This window comes from Papaver somniferum, chromosome 6, assembly GCF_003573695.1.
Source record: "Papaver somniferum cultivar HN1 chromosome 6, ASM357369v1, whole genome shotgun sequence".
Taxonomy (NCBI): domain Eukaryota; kingdom Viridiplantae; phylum Streptophyta; class Magnoliopsida; order Ranunculales; family Papaveraceae; genus Papaver; species Papaver somniferum.
Genome location: NC_039363.1, coordinates 175,377,077 through 175,393,797, shown reverse-complemented (window position 1 = coordinate 175,393,797; position 16,721 = coordinate 175,377,077). Strand labels below are relative to the sequence as shown.

Genomic DNA, 16,721 nt, shown 5'->3' with positions numbered 1-16,721 from the left:
CCATCCACTACCAGCCTTGCTACCAAATCAGCTTCCACCACCACTGTAAATAACACCATAACGTTTTTCCATCTCCACTGGTCACCAACTCCACCACTATGGCCAGTGATATAACTGTTAGCAAATTTAAGTATTAGTTAATAAAAATATATTTATAAAGTTGTTAATTGAATAATTTATTTACCATATATCATTTTTAATGCGACATTTATTATGACGTAACAAAATATTTATCGTAAAAATTTAATAAGACACAAGTCAGAAGTCCAGAAATTTATGCTTCACAAAAAATCGAATTTTCTACTTCTAGAAGTGGTTCTGAAATTCTACACCCAAACTGACTTCTACAAATCAAAAAATTACTTATGAATGTGTATCCAAATGCGTTATTAACACGAGCCGCGCAACCCTCTTTTAATCTTTTTCCCCATACCAGATATCATTGTAGATTCTTTTTTTTTATGCTGATATCATTGTAGAATGAGTTGCACTTCGCATTATCATCTGGGCTGCTCTGGTAACACAATACCATTTTCGGCCATTACGATACTAATTACACAAAAAAAAAAATCTGGAAAAAGTTTTGATAAGCAATATCATCAATCATTTAGAGTATCTTACTATAACAAAGAAAAGAAAAGACCCCTTTTTGGTGAAGCCCACAAAAAAACAAAATAGCTTGGTATCACCCTAATATTACTAATATAACCTTAAATAGTAACCACTACTATGCATATGTATTCAGGGGTGAAAATGTATATTGAATCAATGTTTGTATATTCACAGGAATGCCATTATTTTAAAAATAGGTCAAAAAGTTTAAAATTTAGATATCTTCCAAAATACACATCGGATTTTTACAAAATTAGTATACTTGGAAAGCTCTTTGAATTAACGAGTACAAACAAGAACATTAAATTTTTATTTTAAGAATTTTTCTTAATCATCGTCGAATTTGGTGTTGTTTAAACAATCAAATCCAAACATGTGCATCTTGCTAGTTATATAGAAAAAAACACCACGTGAAAAATAAATAATCAGATTAATAATTCATAATGATTGATAAGCTGCTTAATTAATTACAATACCATTCTCGAGCGGGTAATCATTTCATTAATAAAGAAATCATTAATAAAAAAACCTATAAACATTAAACAAAGACATTAAGAAGAAATAATGGAAAAAAGGAGACAAAAAAGAGGGGTTTTTCAACCCTTCACTATGAAATGACCACGTTACCGTTTCTTCTCACGGTTTTGTAAATTCCTGTAAACCCAAGGGTATTTCGGAGAAAAACACTATGGTTCGATTCTGAAGCTAGGTTTTAGAGGATCTAACTCAATCGCAAAATCTTTAAATCCAGTTGTCTGAAAATTTTGAAATCCCGGCTGATAAATTGAAGTTAAAATCTCGATCCCCAAATCCTGAATCAGAGGATTGGGTTGTCAAACCCTAGAACTTGGAATTGCGAATTTTAGGTAAGGATTGTGTTTATCATCTTTCATTTACTATGTTCAATATAGGGTTTACATAAATTTTGGCGAAAATTGGAAAAAGATTGTTTCTGTAAATTGTAAAGGTTTTTTCAGAATTCATGTGTTGAAGTAATGGGTTTAGTTCTTTTCTTGCATATTAGTGTGGTTGTTGTTGGTGCTGAGCCGTGGTGGTGACGTACTTCAGAAATCAAGTAAGAATCAGAGATAAAATCGTTCAAGGTAAGAAATATGTTTCAAGTGTAGAGAACTCATTATGAGATTTCACATGGTCAGTTTCATTTGATCTAAGACATCTACCAGATACAATGCAGTTCTGTAATGAGCTTCTTTTAAATTTCTCTGGATGATTTCACATGTTTACTGAATAGGGTATTATATTTTTCTGAAGATTGACTAGAGTTTTTAACAGTTGAAGACTATCTTCAGTCCACTTCTCAATCGATTGAACCACCATAACCAGCGCCAACATCAGCTCTACTTTACCAGTATCACCACTGCCACCTAAAACATATGCATTCTCTTTTTCCAATTTCCAATCCGGTTCCGATTTCAAATCCTATTTCACCTGGGAACATATTCAGTCAGGGAAAACAATCCTAAACTTCGTACTTCAGTTCTTTATTTGTAGGAAAGAGTCCATTGTAATGGAATATACACAGGTTTAAAGACTTCAGTTGACGGTTACATGGCACTCTTATCTATTTTTAGTTTTCATTGATCAAATTGAATCTCCGTTTACTGTATATGTTATTTCATAAACATGAAAAGATGGCAATCAGTGCGATGTTACTAGCAATGTCCTATTTTATAAAGATGCTTGAAACACAGTAACATGCAATGTAATTCTTTACCATTAAGTTATTATTGGATATGACAATGGATTGAGATCTGTATGAACTACCTCTACCTTAGCATAACCTTCATTTTCGGGTATTTGCGGCCTTTTGTTTATCAAATTTTTTAAGCCACTTTCAAGGTTAGTATGTTTGTCCATATTTTTGCCACGCCAATTAAGTACCCCACACAAAGTATGTTCACCCAATAAGAATGATCCTTAGAAGACAACAAAGTTTAATTTGTCTACCAACTCACATTCACTGAAAAATGCGACAAGCTGTGGTGTTTTTCTCGCTGTACCACGATTGCCTAGCTCCGCACAGTAGCTACACACTAGCCTGCTTGGCTTAAGTTTCCGAATTTTATGCTTTTCCAACATACTTCTAATATTTGTTGAAATGCCTAATTAAATATCATTCTCAGTTTTTGCTCAGTTTTTCATCGGTTCTGAAAGAAGTCATGTGTTATTTCATAAACGTGAAAAGATGGAAATCAGTGCGATATTAGCAATGTACCTTTTGTAGTTTGATTCATATGTGTGTACCTTGGAACCACCTTTGCAGAAACATAGACAGAAGAAGAAGAGTCTGGAAAGTACCATGAGTATGGATCATTGCCAAGCTAATCCAGTAAGCTCCTGTTGTATCTGTTTCTTAAGATTTATGTGTATAGTGAGCAATCGTCAACTCAATTTCTGTTTTTGACTCATATACAACGGCAAAATTTGCAGCAACAGCAGCTGCAGCAACGAAAGCCTCAAGTAAGCTTTTATATTTGTCTGCTGGTTTTGTTTATAAGTTAGGGTTGTAAAAAAATAATTTCTACGTTTTTTCATTCCTTTTATTTTATATGCTTTTGTTTGAGCCTTCTATTTTTACCATGTTCTTTTGTATGAACGTATTTGATTTCCATACTTGCGACCACTTTCACAGAGCTGCGACGAGCTTGGGGATACTTATTCTGAAAAAGTGATTCAGGCAGAAACCCAAAGGCTCTTAACTGAGTTTGTAAGCTATTTTTTTCTGTTCTTTTGTTAACTCGTGTCGAACAATCATTTTTTTTCAGGTCCTAATTTTGATTCTTTTACCCTGCTTTAAATTTTGTAGGAACAACTAGAACTAATAACCTCAAACAAAGTCGATAGCGAACTCATTCAGAAAGTTACAATTTATTATTACCCTTATAATTCCTTTTTTTAGTGTTGCCAAACCAGTAAAATCTCCTGAGGTCTCTGACCATCAAAACCTAAGTGCGTTACTGATGGCTTGATATTTTGTGTCATTCAGAAATATGGTAGGATACTGCTTAACTGCTTTATAATCCGACTTGTCTGAATGATGAAGTAATTTGGAAGTAGGCATGTCGCTGAATCACAGCGATTCTTTGTGTTCTTGTTTGATTTCCCCATTTTACTTTGTTGTTTCTTATACAAAGTCTTGGGGTGTTTGTGAAGTAGCTAATCGTAAGAACAACATTATCAAAGCGATGTTGCAGCATTCTCAATTTTGTAGTTGCCTTTGGTTTTTGAACACCAACACTTCAAACATCTTTTGCAGGAAAAATCTGCCTTAGGACAGCAGAAAAAGGCTCATGCAAGTTTTTATTTATCATCTGTTTCTGTTTTATGTTAAGATTGTGAAAAATTAGATTTTACAGGTTTTGTAGTTTTATTCATATATGTACCTTGGAACCACCTTTCAGAAAAGTAGACAGAAGAAGAAGAAGAAGAGTCTGGAAAGTACCATGAGTCATTTCCAAGCTCATCCAGTAAGCTCCTGTTCTATCTTTCGATTTAGTTTTATGTGTATGGTGAGCATTCGTAAGATATGTTTCTGTTTTTGTTTCTTATATGTCTGAACAAATTTGCAGGAACAACAAGAGTCTACAATAATAATTGAGAAAACAGATCACCCTGTACGCTACTACCTATCTTCTGTTTTTTCTATCATTTAGTAAGCTACTATTTATTATCTGTTTTGCTTTTAATTATCAATTTCAGGTTCTTTTTCTTATTCTTTTACTTAGGTTCAAACATTGCAGAAACAAGAAGAGCTAACCTCAACAACAGTCGATGTCGGAACTAATTCAGTAAGTTGCAATTAATCATCTATTTTGCTTTTAGATTGTTATTGTGAGTTCCTCGATTTCATGCTTGGTTTTGGTTTACTCTTCACAACATGCATGAGATGATGGGATTATTCCGCCTTGCCTCATATTCAATATAACCTGGTCATGTCTTTAAATTTTCCTCCAAAGGAGGCGTTTTATTTTGTGGAAACGGAATGAGAAGCTGTGTAGGGCGAACTTATTGAATGACCCTTAGAATTCCTTCTCTAGTTTTGCCAACCCAGTAAAAACTTATGGGGTTTCCGACAATCAAAACCTAAGTGCATTAGTGATGGCTTGATATCATGTGTCATTTAGAAGCATGATAGGACTGCTTAATTAGTGGGCTTGTTCAGATTATAAAATAATTTGTTCATTTCACAGATTTAGCTGTTTCTTTGCTCTTGCAAGTTTCGGTGCCGGCTTTCGTGACACAACCTGTAGTTTTTTATTCTTTTACCATGCAGTTAATTTAGCAGGAACACCAACCCATAGTTTTTTGTCCTTAATTTAGCTCCACAGACTTCATGTTTTCTATTGGTTTTTTAACCCTATACTTCACAACATGCATGAGATGGGTCTCTAGGGCTTTGCCTTGCCTCATATGCATTATATTCTGATCATCTTTTAAAATTTTCCTCTATACTTGTTGAAGCACCCTTGTAGTTCCCTCTCTAGTGTGTTGCCAAGCCAGTGAAATCTCCTGGGGTTTCTGACCATCAAAACCTAAGTGTATTACTGATGGCTTGATATTTTGTGTCATTCAGAAATATGGTAGGATACTGCTTAACTGTTTTATAATCAGACTTGTCTGAATGATAAAATAATTTGGAAGTAGGCATGTCGCTGAATCACAGCGATTCTTTGTGTTGTTTGATTTCCCCATTGTATTTTATTGTTTCTTATACAAAGTCTTGGGGTGTTTGTGAAGTAGCTAATCGTAAGAACAACATTATCAAAGCGATGTTGCAGCATTCTCAATTTTGTAGTTGCCTTTGGTTTTTGAACACCAACACTTCAAACATCTTTTGCAGGAAAAATCCGTCACTGGACAGCAGAAAAAAGCTCGAGTAAGTTTCTATTTATCATCTGTTTCTGTTTTATGTTAAGATTGTGAAAAATTAGATTTTACAGGTTTTGTAGTTTTATTCATATATGTACCTTGCAACCACCTTTCAGAAAAGTAGACAGAAGAAGAAGAAGAAGATGAAGAAGAAGAAGAAGAAGAGTCTTGAAAGTACCTTGAGTACAGATCATTCCCAAGCCCATCCAGTAAGCTCCTGTTCTATCTTTTGTATTAGTTTTATGTGTATGGTGAGCATTCGTCAGATCTGTTTCTGTTTTTGACTCCTATACGATGGCAAAAAAATTTGCACGAACAGCAGGATTGCCAGGGAAATCCCTTGTGGAAGCTTCTGTATTTGTCATCTGGCATTGTTTTTAAGTTAGGGTTGTGAAAAATTAATTTCAACCGGTTATGTATTTTGATTCTTTTTTGTACTTTTGTTTGAGCTTTCTATATTTACCATGTTCTTTTGTTTTAGTTCTTTTGTATGACTTAGCATCGCGTGAATTCTAAGAGGTTTGATTAGGAAGTGTATCTGGCTGCATGTGTAGTAGGCACATCGCTGAACCACAGTAATTCTTTGTGTGGATTCTAAGAGGTGTGATTAGGAAGTTTATTTTGCTGCTTGTGAAGTAGGCACATCACCGAACCACAGTAACTCCTTGTGTTCCTGTTAATTTCCTCATAGTTTTTATTGATTCTGATATAAAGTCTTGGGATATTTGGGAAGTAGGTATTCTTAAGCACACCATTATCAACTATAATGATGTAGTGAAAATCTCAATTTTGTTCTTGGTTTTGGTTTTTGAAAACTATTTCTTCAAACATTTTTTGCAGGAACAAGCTATTATAGAACAGCAGCAGCAGCAAAAGCCAAGTGTAAGCTTCTGTTTATCATATGCTTTTGTTTTTAGTTAAGGTTGTCTAAAACTAATTTTAACTGGTTTAGTATTTTGATTCATAAATGTACACCTTGGAACCGTCTCGTCTTTGCAGAAACGTGGACAGACAAAGAAGAGTCTGCTAGCTACCATGACCACAGATCAGGGCGAAGTTTATCCAGTAAGCTCCGTTGTTTCTTTTTTTTAGTTTAATGATTGGTGAGTCAGTTTCTGTTTTTGATTCCTATATGTCTTTGCAGCAACAACAAGTGTCTGCAAGAATAATTGAGAAAACAGATCACACTGTAAGCTACTACCTATCGTTTGTTTTCTATCACTTAGTAAGCTACTATTAATCATCTGTTTTGCTTTTAATTGGTGTCAAGTAATTATCAATTTCAGATTTTTTTTTTTTTAATTCTTTTACTTCGCTTCTAACTTTGTAGGAACAGCAAGAGATAGCCTTAACAATAATCGACAAAGAAACAGTAAGCTACTATATTTGCTTCTGCTATGATCTTCCCAGTTAGTTCACATATGACCTATTGCTGGTTTTTAATTCATGTTGAGTACTCATCAATTTCAGCTCCTAATTTTGATTCTTTTACTTCGCTTCAAACTTTGTAGGAACAACTAGAGTTGACCTCAACAACAGTTGATGGCGGCACTAATCCAGTAAGTTGCAATTAATCATCTATTTTGCTTTTAGATTGTTGTTGTGAGTTCCCCAATTTGATGCTTGGTTTTGATGTACACTTCACAAACCCATGCTTTGTATTGTTTTTTCTTTTTGACCCTATACTTCAGAACATGGATGAGATGGACCAATTGTGCATTGCCTCAGGGGAATGAAACAGTTTGCTAGAGTGATACTAAAAAATTTCCTTATGATTCCTTCTCCAGTGTTATAAACCCAGTACACATTTTTGGGGTTTCTGACCATTAAAAACCAAGTGTATTTGTGATGGCTTGATATTTCGTGTCATTTAGAAACATGATAGGATACTGCTGAACTGCTTAATTCGTAGAGTTGTTTGGGTTATGAAGTAAGTTTTCATTGCTATATGTGCAGTTTTCATTGCTATATGTGCTGGAACAGCAAGAGTCGACAACAAAAATTGAGAAAACAGATCACTCTGTAAGCTACTACCTATCTTTTGCTTTTCTGCAACTATTAGAAATTTAGTTTCATGATCAAGTTTGGTGTATGATTCCCTTACTTACAACAAGCTTGTCCAGGACGAATCTCCCATAAGTTCTACTCAGCCCACACGGGAGGGTCAGGTGCCTGAGAAGTCAAGGTATATATATTGTTCTCTTTTTGGTCTGGTATGCTCGTTCATATTTATCAGTTGCCCGCTCTAATTCATCCGCATCCTGTTTTTTTGTTGTTTTTAACAGTGGGGACCTTCTAGATTTTATTAGGGTTCCTAAATTGAGGTAATTATTTGCACACATGTTATAAGCCTTTCTAAAACTACTTAGATTTTTTTTCTTGCATGTAGTATACATTATGTGTCTTGTCTTCATGGATTTTGCGAACATGACACTGATCTTCATGTGATACTGAATTTTAGTTCCTTGTCTGAAATCTTATTTATTATTAATCTGTGACAGTGAGTACGGAACTGTAGAGTACATATTTATTCCGCCACGTTCCTATTGGTTGGAGATCATTCGCGAGGATTGGGGAGCCACTGACGAGGAAATATAGCTTGTATCAAAGCTGCCCCTCAGCTATCACGATTCAAAATTGAAGTGTGTGGTTCCTATATCGGACACGGGGTTATTGTACGTGAATAGTTGCAGAAATCCAATAGTTGTTAAATGTACGGTTGTTGCTGATCGTTGTTTCTCCGTTCTATCACGAGTTACTAGGAGTGTCTCTGGGTATGAAGCTCGCTATGAAATACAAAATTGTCTATTGATTTGAATTGCGTTTCTGAGGTTTGCAGAGTATGTTAGGAGGCTTGGGATATGAAGGAATGAATGGTTTGCCCACAAGAGATATGAAGGACTATTGTGTCAAATGTTCAGAAAGTATGTTGGATGATATTGGTGAAAGGCAGAACGCAGATAAAATTTCCGCTGTAGTTGATGAAATTTTTTATGATGCTTTAGAGGAAGGTTTTCTATACTTTTATCTATATCCTATTAAATTATCAAGAGCTAAAGCTGTTTGTTATTTAGCGAACTCAGGAGTAGACCGGGAGTTGAGAATTCCTGAAATTGAAGAGGATGCAGAACTAGCAGAGATTCTTTATAAAGAAGTTTTCGGTCATGGATCTGAGGAGGAGGTGGGATTACAGAAACAACAGCTGATTTTGCGGAAACAAGAACGGAAATTGCAGAAACAAAAGAATTTGGCTGCAGAGCGTGCTTGCCAAGAGAGCCTTTGGGGACAGTAAAACCTAATTGATTTGTCAGCTGCATTCTTGGAAGATGTCAACGACTCATTTTGTGATAGTTTAACCAATGTTAGGTCCAAGTACATTAATAGAAAGGATAACTTATAAGCTTGCTACTTAGTTATAGCGTGGGCTGGAGACTGTATTTATTTCACTCTGGCATTGCTTTGGAGTCTCTAATTTTGTGCAACTCTTTCTGAAGGTTATTCTGTTTGTATATTTAGGATTATGCAGATTGATATTTAGGGTTACGCAGAAAACCAATCGCAAGTTTAAATTCTGAAGCCAAATTTGGTTACAATTTATGAGTAGTTTTCTACTTGTTTTACTTTTGTGTGCTGTTGTGGGCAGACGTTACAACGTTTGCATATGGCTTATTAATTTTCCACTTGCACTAAAAAGCAGGAGGGAAGTTAAGGTTCTAACTTCAAACCTCGCGCTGGTATTGTAGTTTCTATGAGTGCCACCTGTTTTATATATGTTCTTATTTTTATTTTTGTTATAATTGTTATAGGAAATGACTATTCAGCTAATCATTTGCACTGCCAACTAAAGCCACGCGAATACACATCGGCATGTACAACACATTCAAGCAAATATAAGAAAGAAGTTTGAAGAGAAAAGGGAATTTTTATCTCGCTCTTCATCTTTCTACATCACTGATAGGGCTATATATAGCCAAGTCCAAAGGGTATGAGTGAAACAAATAAAGACACGCTTGGAATTACATTTCCTTCTTAGGCTTATACCTATCCTAGTTTGGTGAGTCAGCTATTTAATTTAATAATGTTTAAACAGTGGGTCAGCCATCAGAATATTCTACACATAATGGTGGCCCCATGGTGGGCCATCTCCAAAGCATGTTCTCATAACACTCCCCCTTGGACCATCATTTCTAAGAACGTTGCCTCGTTAAAATTTTGCCGGTTAAATCTAGTGGGACAAAATCCAGTCGAAGGAGAAAGAGTACAACATCGGTAGCTTCAAAGTGATGATGGTAGTCACACATTTTCTCCTGTCACCGAAATCGTGTCAGGAAAACCATTTAGGAACAACCTGAACTTGGAGTGAGCTTGATCACCACCATGAAATGCTTCCTCTGTCAAAGCTGCGTCAGGAAAACCATTTAGGACAAAGTCTGAGATTAGAATGAGGGTGGTCGCCGCCACAAAATATTTTCTTTGACAGAACTGCGTCAGGAAAACCACTTGGGACAACACCTGAACACCCGCACCAGGAAAACCACTTGGGACAAAACCTGAGTGCCCGCACCAGGAAAACCACTTGGGACAAAACCTGAGTGACCAAAGTTCATAATAATGCTGACGTCAATGCTAATGTTTCCTCGTTAAAAAACCTCTTCTGAAAAACCACGTGGGACAAAACCAGACCAAAGGAAAAGAGTACAACGGACGTCGCCCGATAATGGTGCTGAACACGCATATGCTGCCTCGTTAAAACCTTGACAAGGAAAAACCAACGGGACAAAACCTTGGCGAAGGAAAAAGAGTACAACGCGTTTTAGTCCTGCCAAAGATTCTACGAGTTTACCCCCCTGAAACATGACTTCTTAAAGCGGATGGTGGTGCAAACATTATATAGCCTTCAGAAAACCGCTTTACCATTTGCAGTTTATGGAGGATTGACTGCAGGTCTTGCGTCGGGTGCACAATCGCCATTGTACACCTCGCATTTAAATCCTCAGTCCATTGCACACCAATTTATTTTCCGCTTTAATTTCAGGCATAACAATGAAAGGCCTTTTGTAAACTCATAAATACCGTAGAATCAACTTCAGTATCTAAAAGTGTAACCTGCAGATAAAAGTTAGAAAACACAAGATAATGCATGCATTATATCCATATATGTTACTTATGGACCATAAATTTAACGTACGTATCAGATAGATCGATCAACCGAACACAAGATAATGCATGCATTATATCCATAAAACATAAAGAATTGAGGAAAGAAAAATAATCATCTCCGCAAGTTATAGATATTGCTCCCATCTCCTCTGATAGATCAACTGAACACACCGTAGCTATCGAGCAATTCGTGCTGATAACGTGTTATAATTGTTATAGGAAATGACTATTCAGCTAATCATTTGCACTGCCAACTAAAGCCACACGAATAGACATCGGCATGTACATCACATTCAAGCAAAATATAAGAAAGAAGTTTGAAGACAAAAGGGAATTTGTGTTTCGCTCTTCATCATCATCTTTCTACATCACTGATAGGGCTAATTTAGGAGTTTAAACATATTTCATAAATCAATTTGTGCCAGCAGGAAAGGAGGCGTCCTTAGGACTTTTCTCTAGATGGAGGTGACTTGAAACCAGCTGACATTTTCGAATACAATTGGGACGTTGGACGTGATTTTTGTCTAGATGTCACCGATGTTTCTCCTTTCGCTGGAGATGGAGTCCGAACTTTTCGTCCAGGTCTTGCTGTGAGGAATGCTGTTACACGCAAGCGCAAAAAATATCTAAAAATATGCAGAGTCAACTGTTACAATTTTGGTGTCCTTGCATTTTGGACGTTTGGCGAGCTAGGTGAAGAAACAGTTGAGTTTTTGAAATGACTGACTAATTTCCATCGTAGGCATGATGGTTACATCTAAGGGGAAAACTATCTATTTCATAGAATTGGGGCAGTTATTCAAAAAGGTGACGGAGTCCAGCTTGTGGCAAAGTTCCCGACTAGTTTTTTGCAATCTTTTGTATAATTTGTTGTATAAAAAGTGTACATTTTTTAAATGGAGAGGATATATTGAAAGAAAAAAGATATGTACAAATTAAATCAATAGAAATAAATACTTGAAAATCTTCCTTAAATCATTCTTTTTGAGACGGTCGAAAATTTTTAGCAAATGGGAAGCAAAACATAAGGTCTGAAATCTGTTTCAGATAGAGTAAGAACGCCAGCTGATGAACGTGAGAAAAAAATAGAATCCGACAAGCAATGGAAAAAGGAAATGCCAACCAAATTGGGATTCACACTAGGAATATGGTTCGTATGAGACACCAAATGGGTTGTTTTAAACTCCCAAAAAAGATTACAACTAAGATTAGTACAATTCAATGTGATTTTTGGAGGAGTAATGAGTCTAATACTAAAGGATACTACATAAAATCCTGGAAGTACATGTGCAAACCCATTTCCATGGGAGGTTTAGGTTTTAGGGATGCTAAAAAGATGAACCAGGCAATGTTGACTAAGATTGCCTGGAGAATCATCTCAGAAACTAATTCCTGGTGGGCTAAAATGTTTTAAAAAAAATATTTCAAAAAAAAATCTTTTTTGGCTATTAAGAAAGTCTCAAGATCTTCTTGGACGTGGAATTGTATTGTGCAGGGAACTACTATAATTCATAAGTATATACGTTGGGAGGTAGGAGGTGGGCAGTCCATTAACATTTGAATTGACCAGTGGATACCTGATTTAGAAACTACTCTAGATCAATTAATTCCGAAGGGAATACTCAATTAACACTTGTATCGAATTTGATTAATCCTGATACTAACAGGTGGAACCAAGAAATCATCACAGACTCTTTTCCTCATATAATTGTTCAATCCATCATGAATATTAATCTATTTTTAGATAGGAATGGTACCTTAGATCAGGATAAGCCTACATGGAAACTCACAAAGAATGGCATATTCCCAGTTAGATCTTTGTACGATAGATTATGTGGAAAACAAGACGATGCTTTGTTACTAAGTTAACATTGATTGCAAACCCTTATTTGAAAACTATATAAATGAGAACTCTAGCTACTGGGAAAACTAATCCCCACACCTCCTGTGTGATACTAGTTGGTTTAACTAGAGTCGATTCTCCTTTAAACTTAGGTTTCTTCTCGAGACCCTGAAAGTTAACGACTTAAAGACTTCATTGGGATTGTAAAGCCAGATAAAACTACTTCTATTGTAATTAAGCGATATGATCTTGGAATTTCTATCATACGAGTTCAATTGAAAGATTGACTTGAGATTATATCTCCGATAGGGAAAGATGAAAAGAAATCACAAACATCTTCGTCTCATCATTTGTGATCCGCAATATCTTGTTTCGCTACCATGTGATTAAGATTATTGTGAAGTGATTGATAATTCTAGGTTGTTCTTCGGGAATATAAGTTCAGGTTATTGATTGGTTCCTTTTCACCTTAATTTTATCAAAACTCTTAGGTTTATCTGTGGGAGACAAATTTATCTATTATCGTAGATTTTTCTATGTGATACAGATTTGTTTATTCAAGTCTTCGACTTTGGATCGTATCAAGTCTTGGTTGTGGGTGAGATCATATAAGGGAAACAAGTGTGTAGCATCCTTCTGGGATCAGAGACGTATGGAGCGCAAATGTACCTTGAATCAGTGTGAGCTTGATTGGGGTTCAAGTACAGTCCAGACAGAAGTTAGTTTTTAGTAGGCTAGTGTCTGTAACGGCTTAATACAGTGTGGTGTTCAATCTGAACTAGGTCGCGATTTTTTCTTTTTGCATTTGTGGTTTCCTAGATAAAAAACTTCTGGTGTCTGTGTTATTTCAATTCCGCATTATATTTTGTTATATAATTGAAATATCACAGGTTGTGTGTTGTATCGATCAATCGTGAAATCCAACCTTTGGTTGTTGATTGGTACTTGGATATTAGTCTTTGGTACCATCCAAGTTTATATCTCTTGCATTTGATAAAGACTCACAGATATCTACTTGTTTGAGTATAGATCAAATCGATAGATCGAGATATTAACTCCTTGATATACTTTTTATTAATATTGAGTATGACTGTCTAGTTGATTCTCTTAAATGTATATTCGAGTTAGTCCATACAGATTGATAATCGAAATATTGGGAGAGGTTATTAGACCCCACGCATTTTCAGATCTCACCCACAACCAAGAGTTGCTACGACCCAAGGTCGAAGACTTGATAAACGAATCTGTCTCAGACAGAAAAGTCTATATGATTTAATAAATTTGTCTCCCACAGAAATACCCAAGAGTTTGTGTTCCGTCTTTTGATAAATCAAGGTGAACATGAACCAATTGATAAACTGCTCTTACATTCCCGAAGAACATCCTAGTATTATCAATCACCTCACAATAATCTTAATCGACTGGCGAAACAAGATATTGTGGAATCACAAACGATGAGACGAAGATGTTTGTGACTACTTTTTAATCTTTCCTATCAGAGATATAAATCTCAAGCCATTATACAATTGTATTCGTACGATAAATACAACAAGATCAGATCGCTAAACTACAAGAGAAATAGTTCGGTATGGCTTCACAACCCAATGAAGACTTTAAGTCGTTAACCAACTGGGTCTCGAGAAGAAACCTAAGGTCAAAGAAGAAATCGACTCTATCAATACAACTAGTATCACACAGGAGGTGTGGGGATTAAGTTTACAAGTTGTTAGAGTTCTCCTTTATATAGTTTTCAAATCAGGGTTTGCAATATAATTTACCTTGGTAACAAACCATTCAATATTCGTTAGATGAAAAACCTGATTCAACCAAGCTAATACCTTTCAACCGTTAGATCGAACTTAGCTTGTTACACACAAATAAAATGTACCCTCATTTAGGTTTATGTAACCGTACCTAAACGTGTACACCATGTTGGTTCACAAATAGTTAACCGAGGTTAGCCATATGATTACTCTCATATTAACCTTATTCATCTTAACCATAACTAGTTCAAATGACTTCAAATGAAACTATTTAATGATTTGTTCAATTGCATAGAAGACACAATCGAGACGAAATCGGTTTGATTCACTTTAATCAATCATGAACATTATACCCACGGTTTGCAAAGATTGCATTCCTTATGATTTAAATTTTTAAGTTTATGAAAATACCGATTTGATAAAATAGTCAGCTTAAGTATGTGTACGGGTATGTGTAATTAAGCAACCATATTTTGAGTTTGTTATGATTCCAAACTCAACAAAAATTTCGGTTTGAAAACTTCCGCCAGTATGTGTACGAGTACACATACTTAAGGTGACTGGTTTAGGGGTTTGTAATTCCCAAACTCAGCAGATTTTTTCGGTTCGAAAACTTCCTCCAGTATGCATACGGGTACGCATACTTAAGATGACTAGTTTAAGATTTTGTAATTCTCAAACCCAGCAGATATTTTCGGTTCAAAAGCTTCTACCAGTATGCGTACGGGTACACATAATTATCTTGTCTCTTCACTAGTTAAATATACACACATATGGATACACTTGGTTCCTGGTTTATGAATTTATACACTAATGTGCGAACACACTATATATGCGTATATCCAAAGATGGTTATATTATCAACTCTTCATTTAAATCATTGAAACATTCTTAGAGGATGACAATAGCCGTTTTCACACACTATTAGCATCAAAGCAATTTTCAAGATATTGAAATGTCAACATGACTTTCGTCACGAGTAAAGATGAACATGGATAAAGCGAAAGCTTGCCAACACATATTTCGAGAAATATGTAAGCAAAATATACTCAGCCCAAAATCTCAAATGTCTATAGTTGAAAACTATATCGTAAATACGACTTATATCTCAATATAGGAGATAGAGTAGAAATATACTTTCCTAGTGACAAATGAGTTTATGTCTCCACATACCTTTTGTCGATGAAGTTCCACAAGCTCCCCTTAGTAGTTCTTCGTCTTCAAATGATGAAAGCCGAGAAATCTAAGCTCAACTACACTATCTATGTCCCAGTCTGAGGCAACTATAACTAGGCTAGAAATCAGGACTTAAAGTTTTGATCACTAACATTGACAAACGTGCTTGAGATAGAAACGCATGCGAGTTCAACCGAGAAATTCTCTATAAAAAACCAAAGGTTAAAGGAGAACTGACTCTAGCTTATGCGACTAATAACACACATGAGGTGTGAGGATTAGGTTTCCCTGTTGCTAGAGTTATCCTTTAATAGTTTTCAAATCAGGGTTTGCAATCTAATTTACCTTGGTAACCAAGCATTCAATATTCACCGTTAGATGAAAACCTGATTCAATTCAAGCTAATATATTTCAACCGTCAGATCGAACTTAGCTTGTTATACAAAAATGATATACACTTTTCATTTAGGTTTGAGTAACCATACCTAGTCATGTACACCGGGTTGGATCAACAATAGTTAACTAAAGTTAGCTATATGAACACTTTCATATCAACCTTACTCATCTTAATCACAACTAGTTCAAATGACTTCGAATGAACTAGTTATGGATTTGTTCAATTGTTATATTCTCATAGAAGTATACAAGAAAACAATTGAAGCAAAATCGGATTGATTCACTTGAATCAATTCATGAACATTATAGCCACAATTTACAAAGATTACATTCCTTATTGTATAAATGTATTAGTTCATGAACAAATCGATTGTAGAACAATAACCACTCAAGTATGCAAATGGGGTACGCATACTTAAGTAGATGCTATGCAAATGGGTACGCATACCACAAAACACAACAGAAAATTATGTACCCAATACCTTTCGCAAGTACGCATAACGGTATGTGTACTTAGGTACCTGGACTTTTACAACCAATAGGTACGCATACTGGTATGCATACTTTGCCGGTCATGGATTTACATATATGCAAGTACGCATACTATTCTTATATCCACTTGTTTCAAACTCTATTTCAATCATTGAAATTTTTTTAGAGGATGAAAATAGTTGTTTTCACACACTATTATCATCAAAGCGATTTTCAAGTTATTGAAATAATCATAACAAAACATTCCAAGTCTACACCAAATGATTGTATCACACAAACCATATAAGATGCTACTCGATAATTTTCACATGATCATATTTTGACTTTCATCAATAATATAATATTGGTTAAAGCGGAAGCTTACCAAAACATATTTCGAGAAATAGATA

The 16,721-nt window shown here is 35.4% G+C and overlaps 1 protein-coding gene across 8 annotated transcripts; it reads left to right on the top strand.

Moving 5' to 3' along the window:
- The first annotated feature begins 1,325 nt into the window (after positions 1-1,325).
- LOC113290192 (ADP-ribosylation factor-like protein 6-interacting protein 4) lies at positions 1,326-8,178 on the top strand. Of its 8 annotated transcripts, none has more exons than XM_026539753.1 (19): positions 1,326-1,478; positions 1,637-1,715; positions 2,897-2,962; positions 3,064-3,093; positions 3,266-3,340; positions 4,035-4,100; positions 4,203-4,247; positions 4,374-4,421; positions 5,474-5,509; positions 5,619-5,711; positions 6,343-6,384; positions 6,502-6,567; positions 6,647-6,727; positions 6,833-6,874; positions 7,014-7,061; positions 7,459-7,524; positions 7,626-7,687; positions 7,788-7,826; positions 8,004-8,178. In XM_026539753.1, exons 3-19 carry the CDS (start codon positions 2,933-2,935, stop codon positions 8,098-8,100), a joined length of 966 nt encoding a protein of 321 aa, XP_026395538.1. In that variant the 5' UTR covers positions 1,326-1,478; positions 1,637-1,715; positions 2,897-2,932; the 3' UTR covers positions 8,101-8,178. The 8 variants fall into 8 exon arrangements, with proteins under 8 accessions (XP_026395538.1, XP_026395542.1, XP_026395540.1 ...); XM_026539757.1 differs by having other exon boundaries at positions 4,359-4,421; positions 6,650-6,691; positions 6,839-6,874; XM_026539755.1 differs by having other exon boundaries at positions 4,359-4,421; positions 6,650-6,691.
- Positions 8,179-16,721: the final 8,543 nt, after the last annotated feature.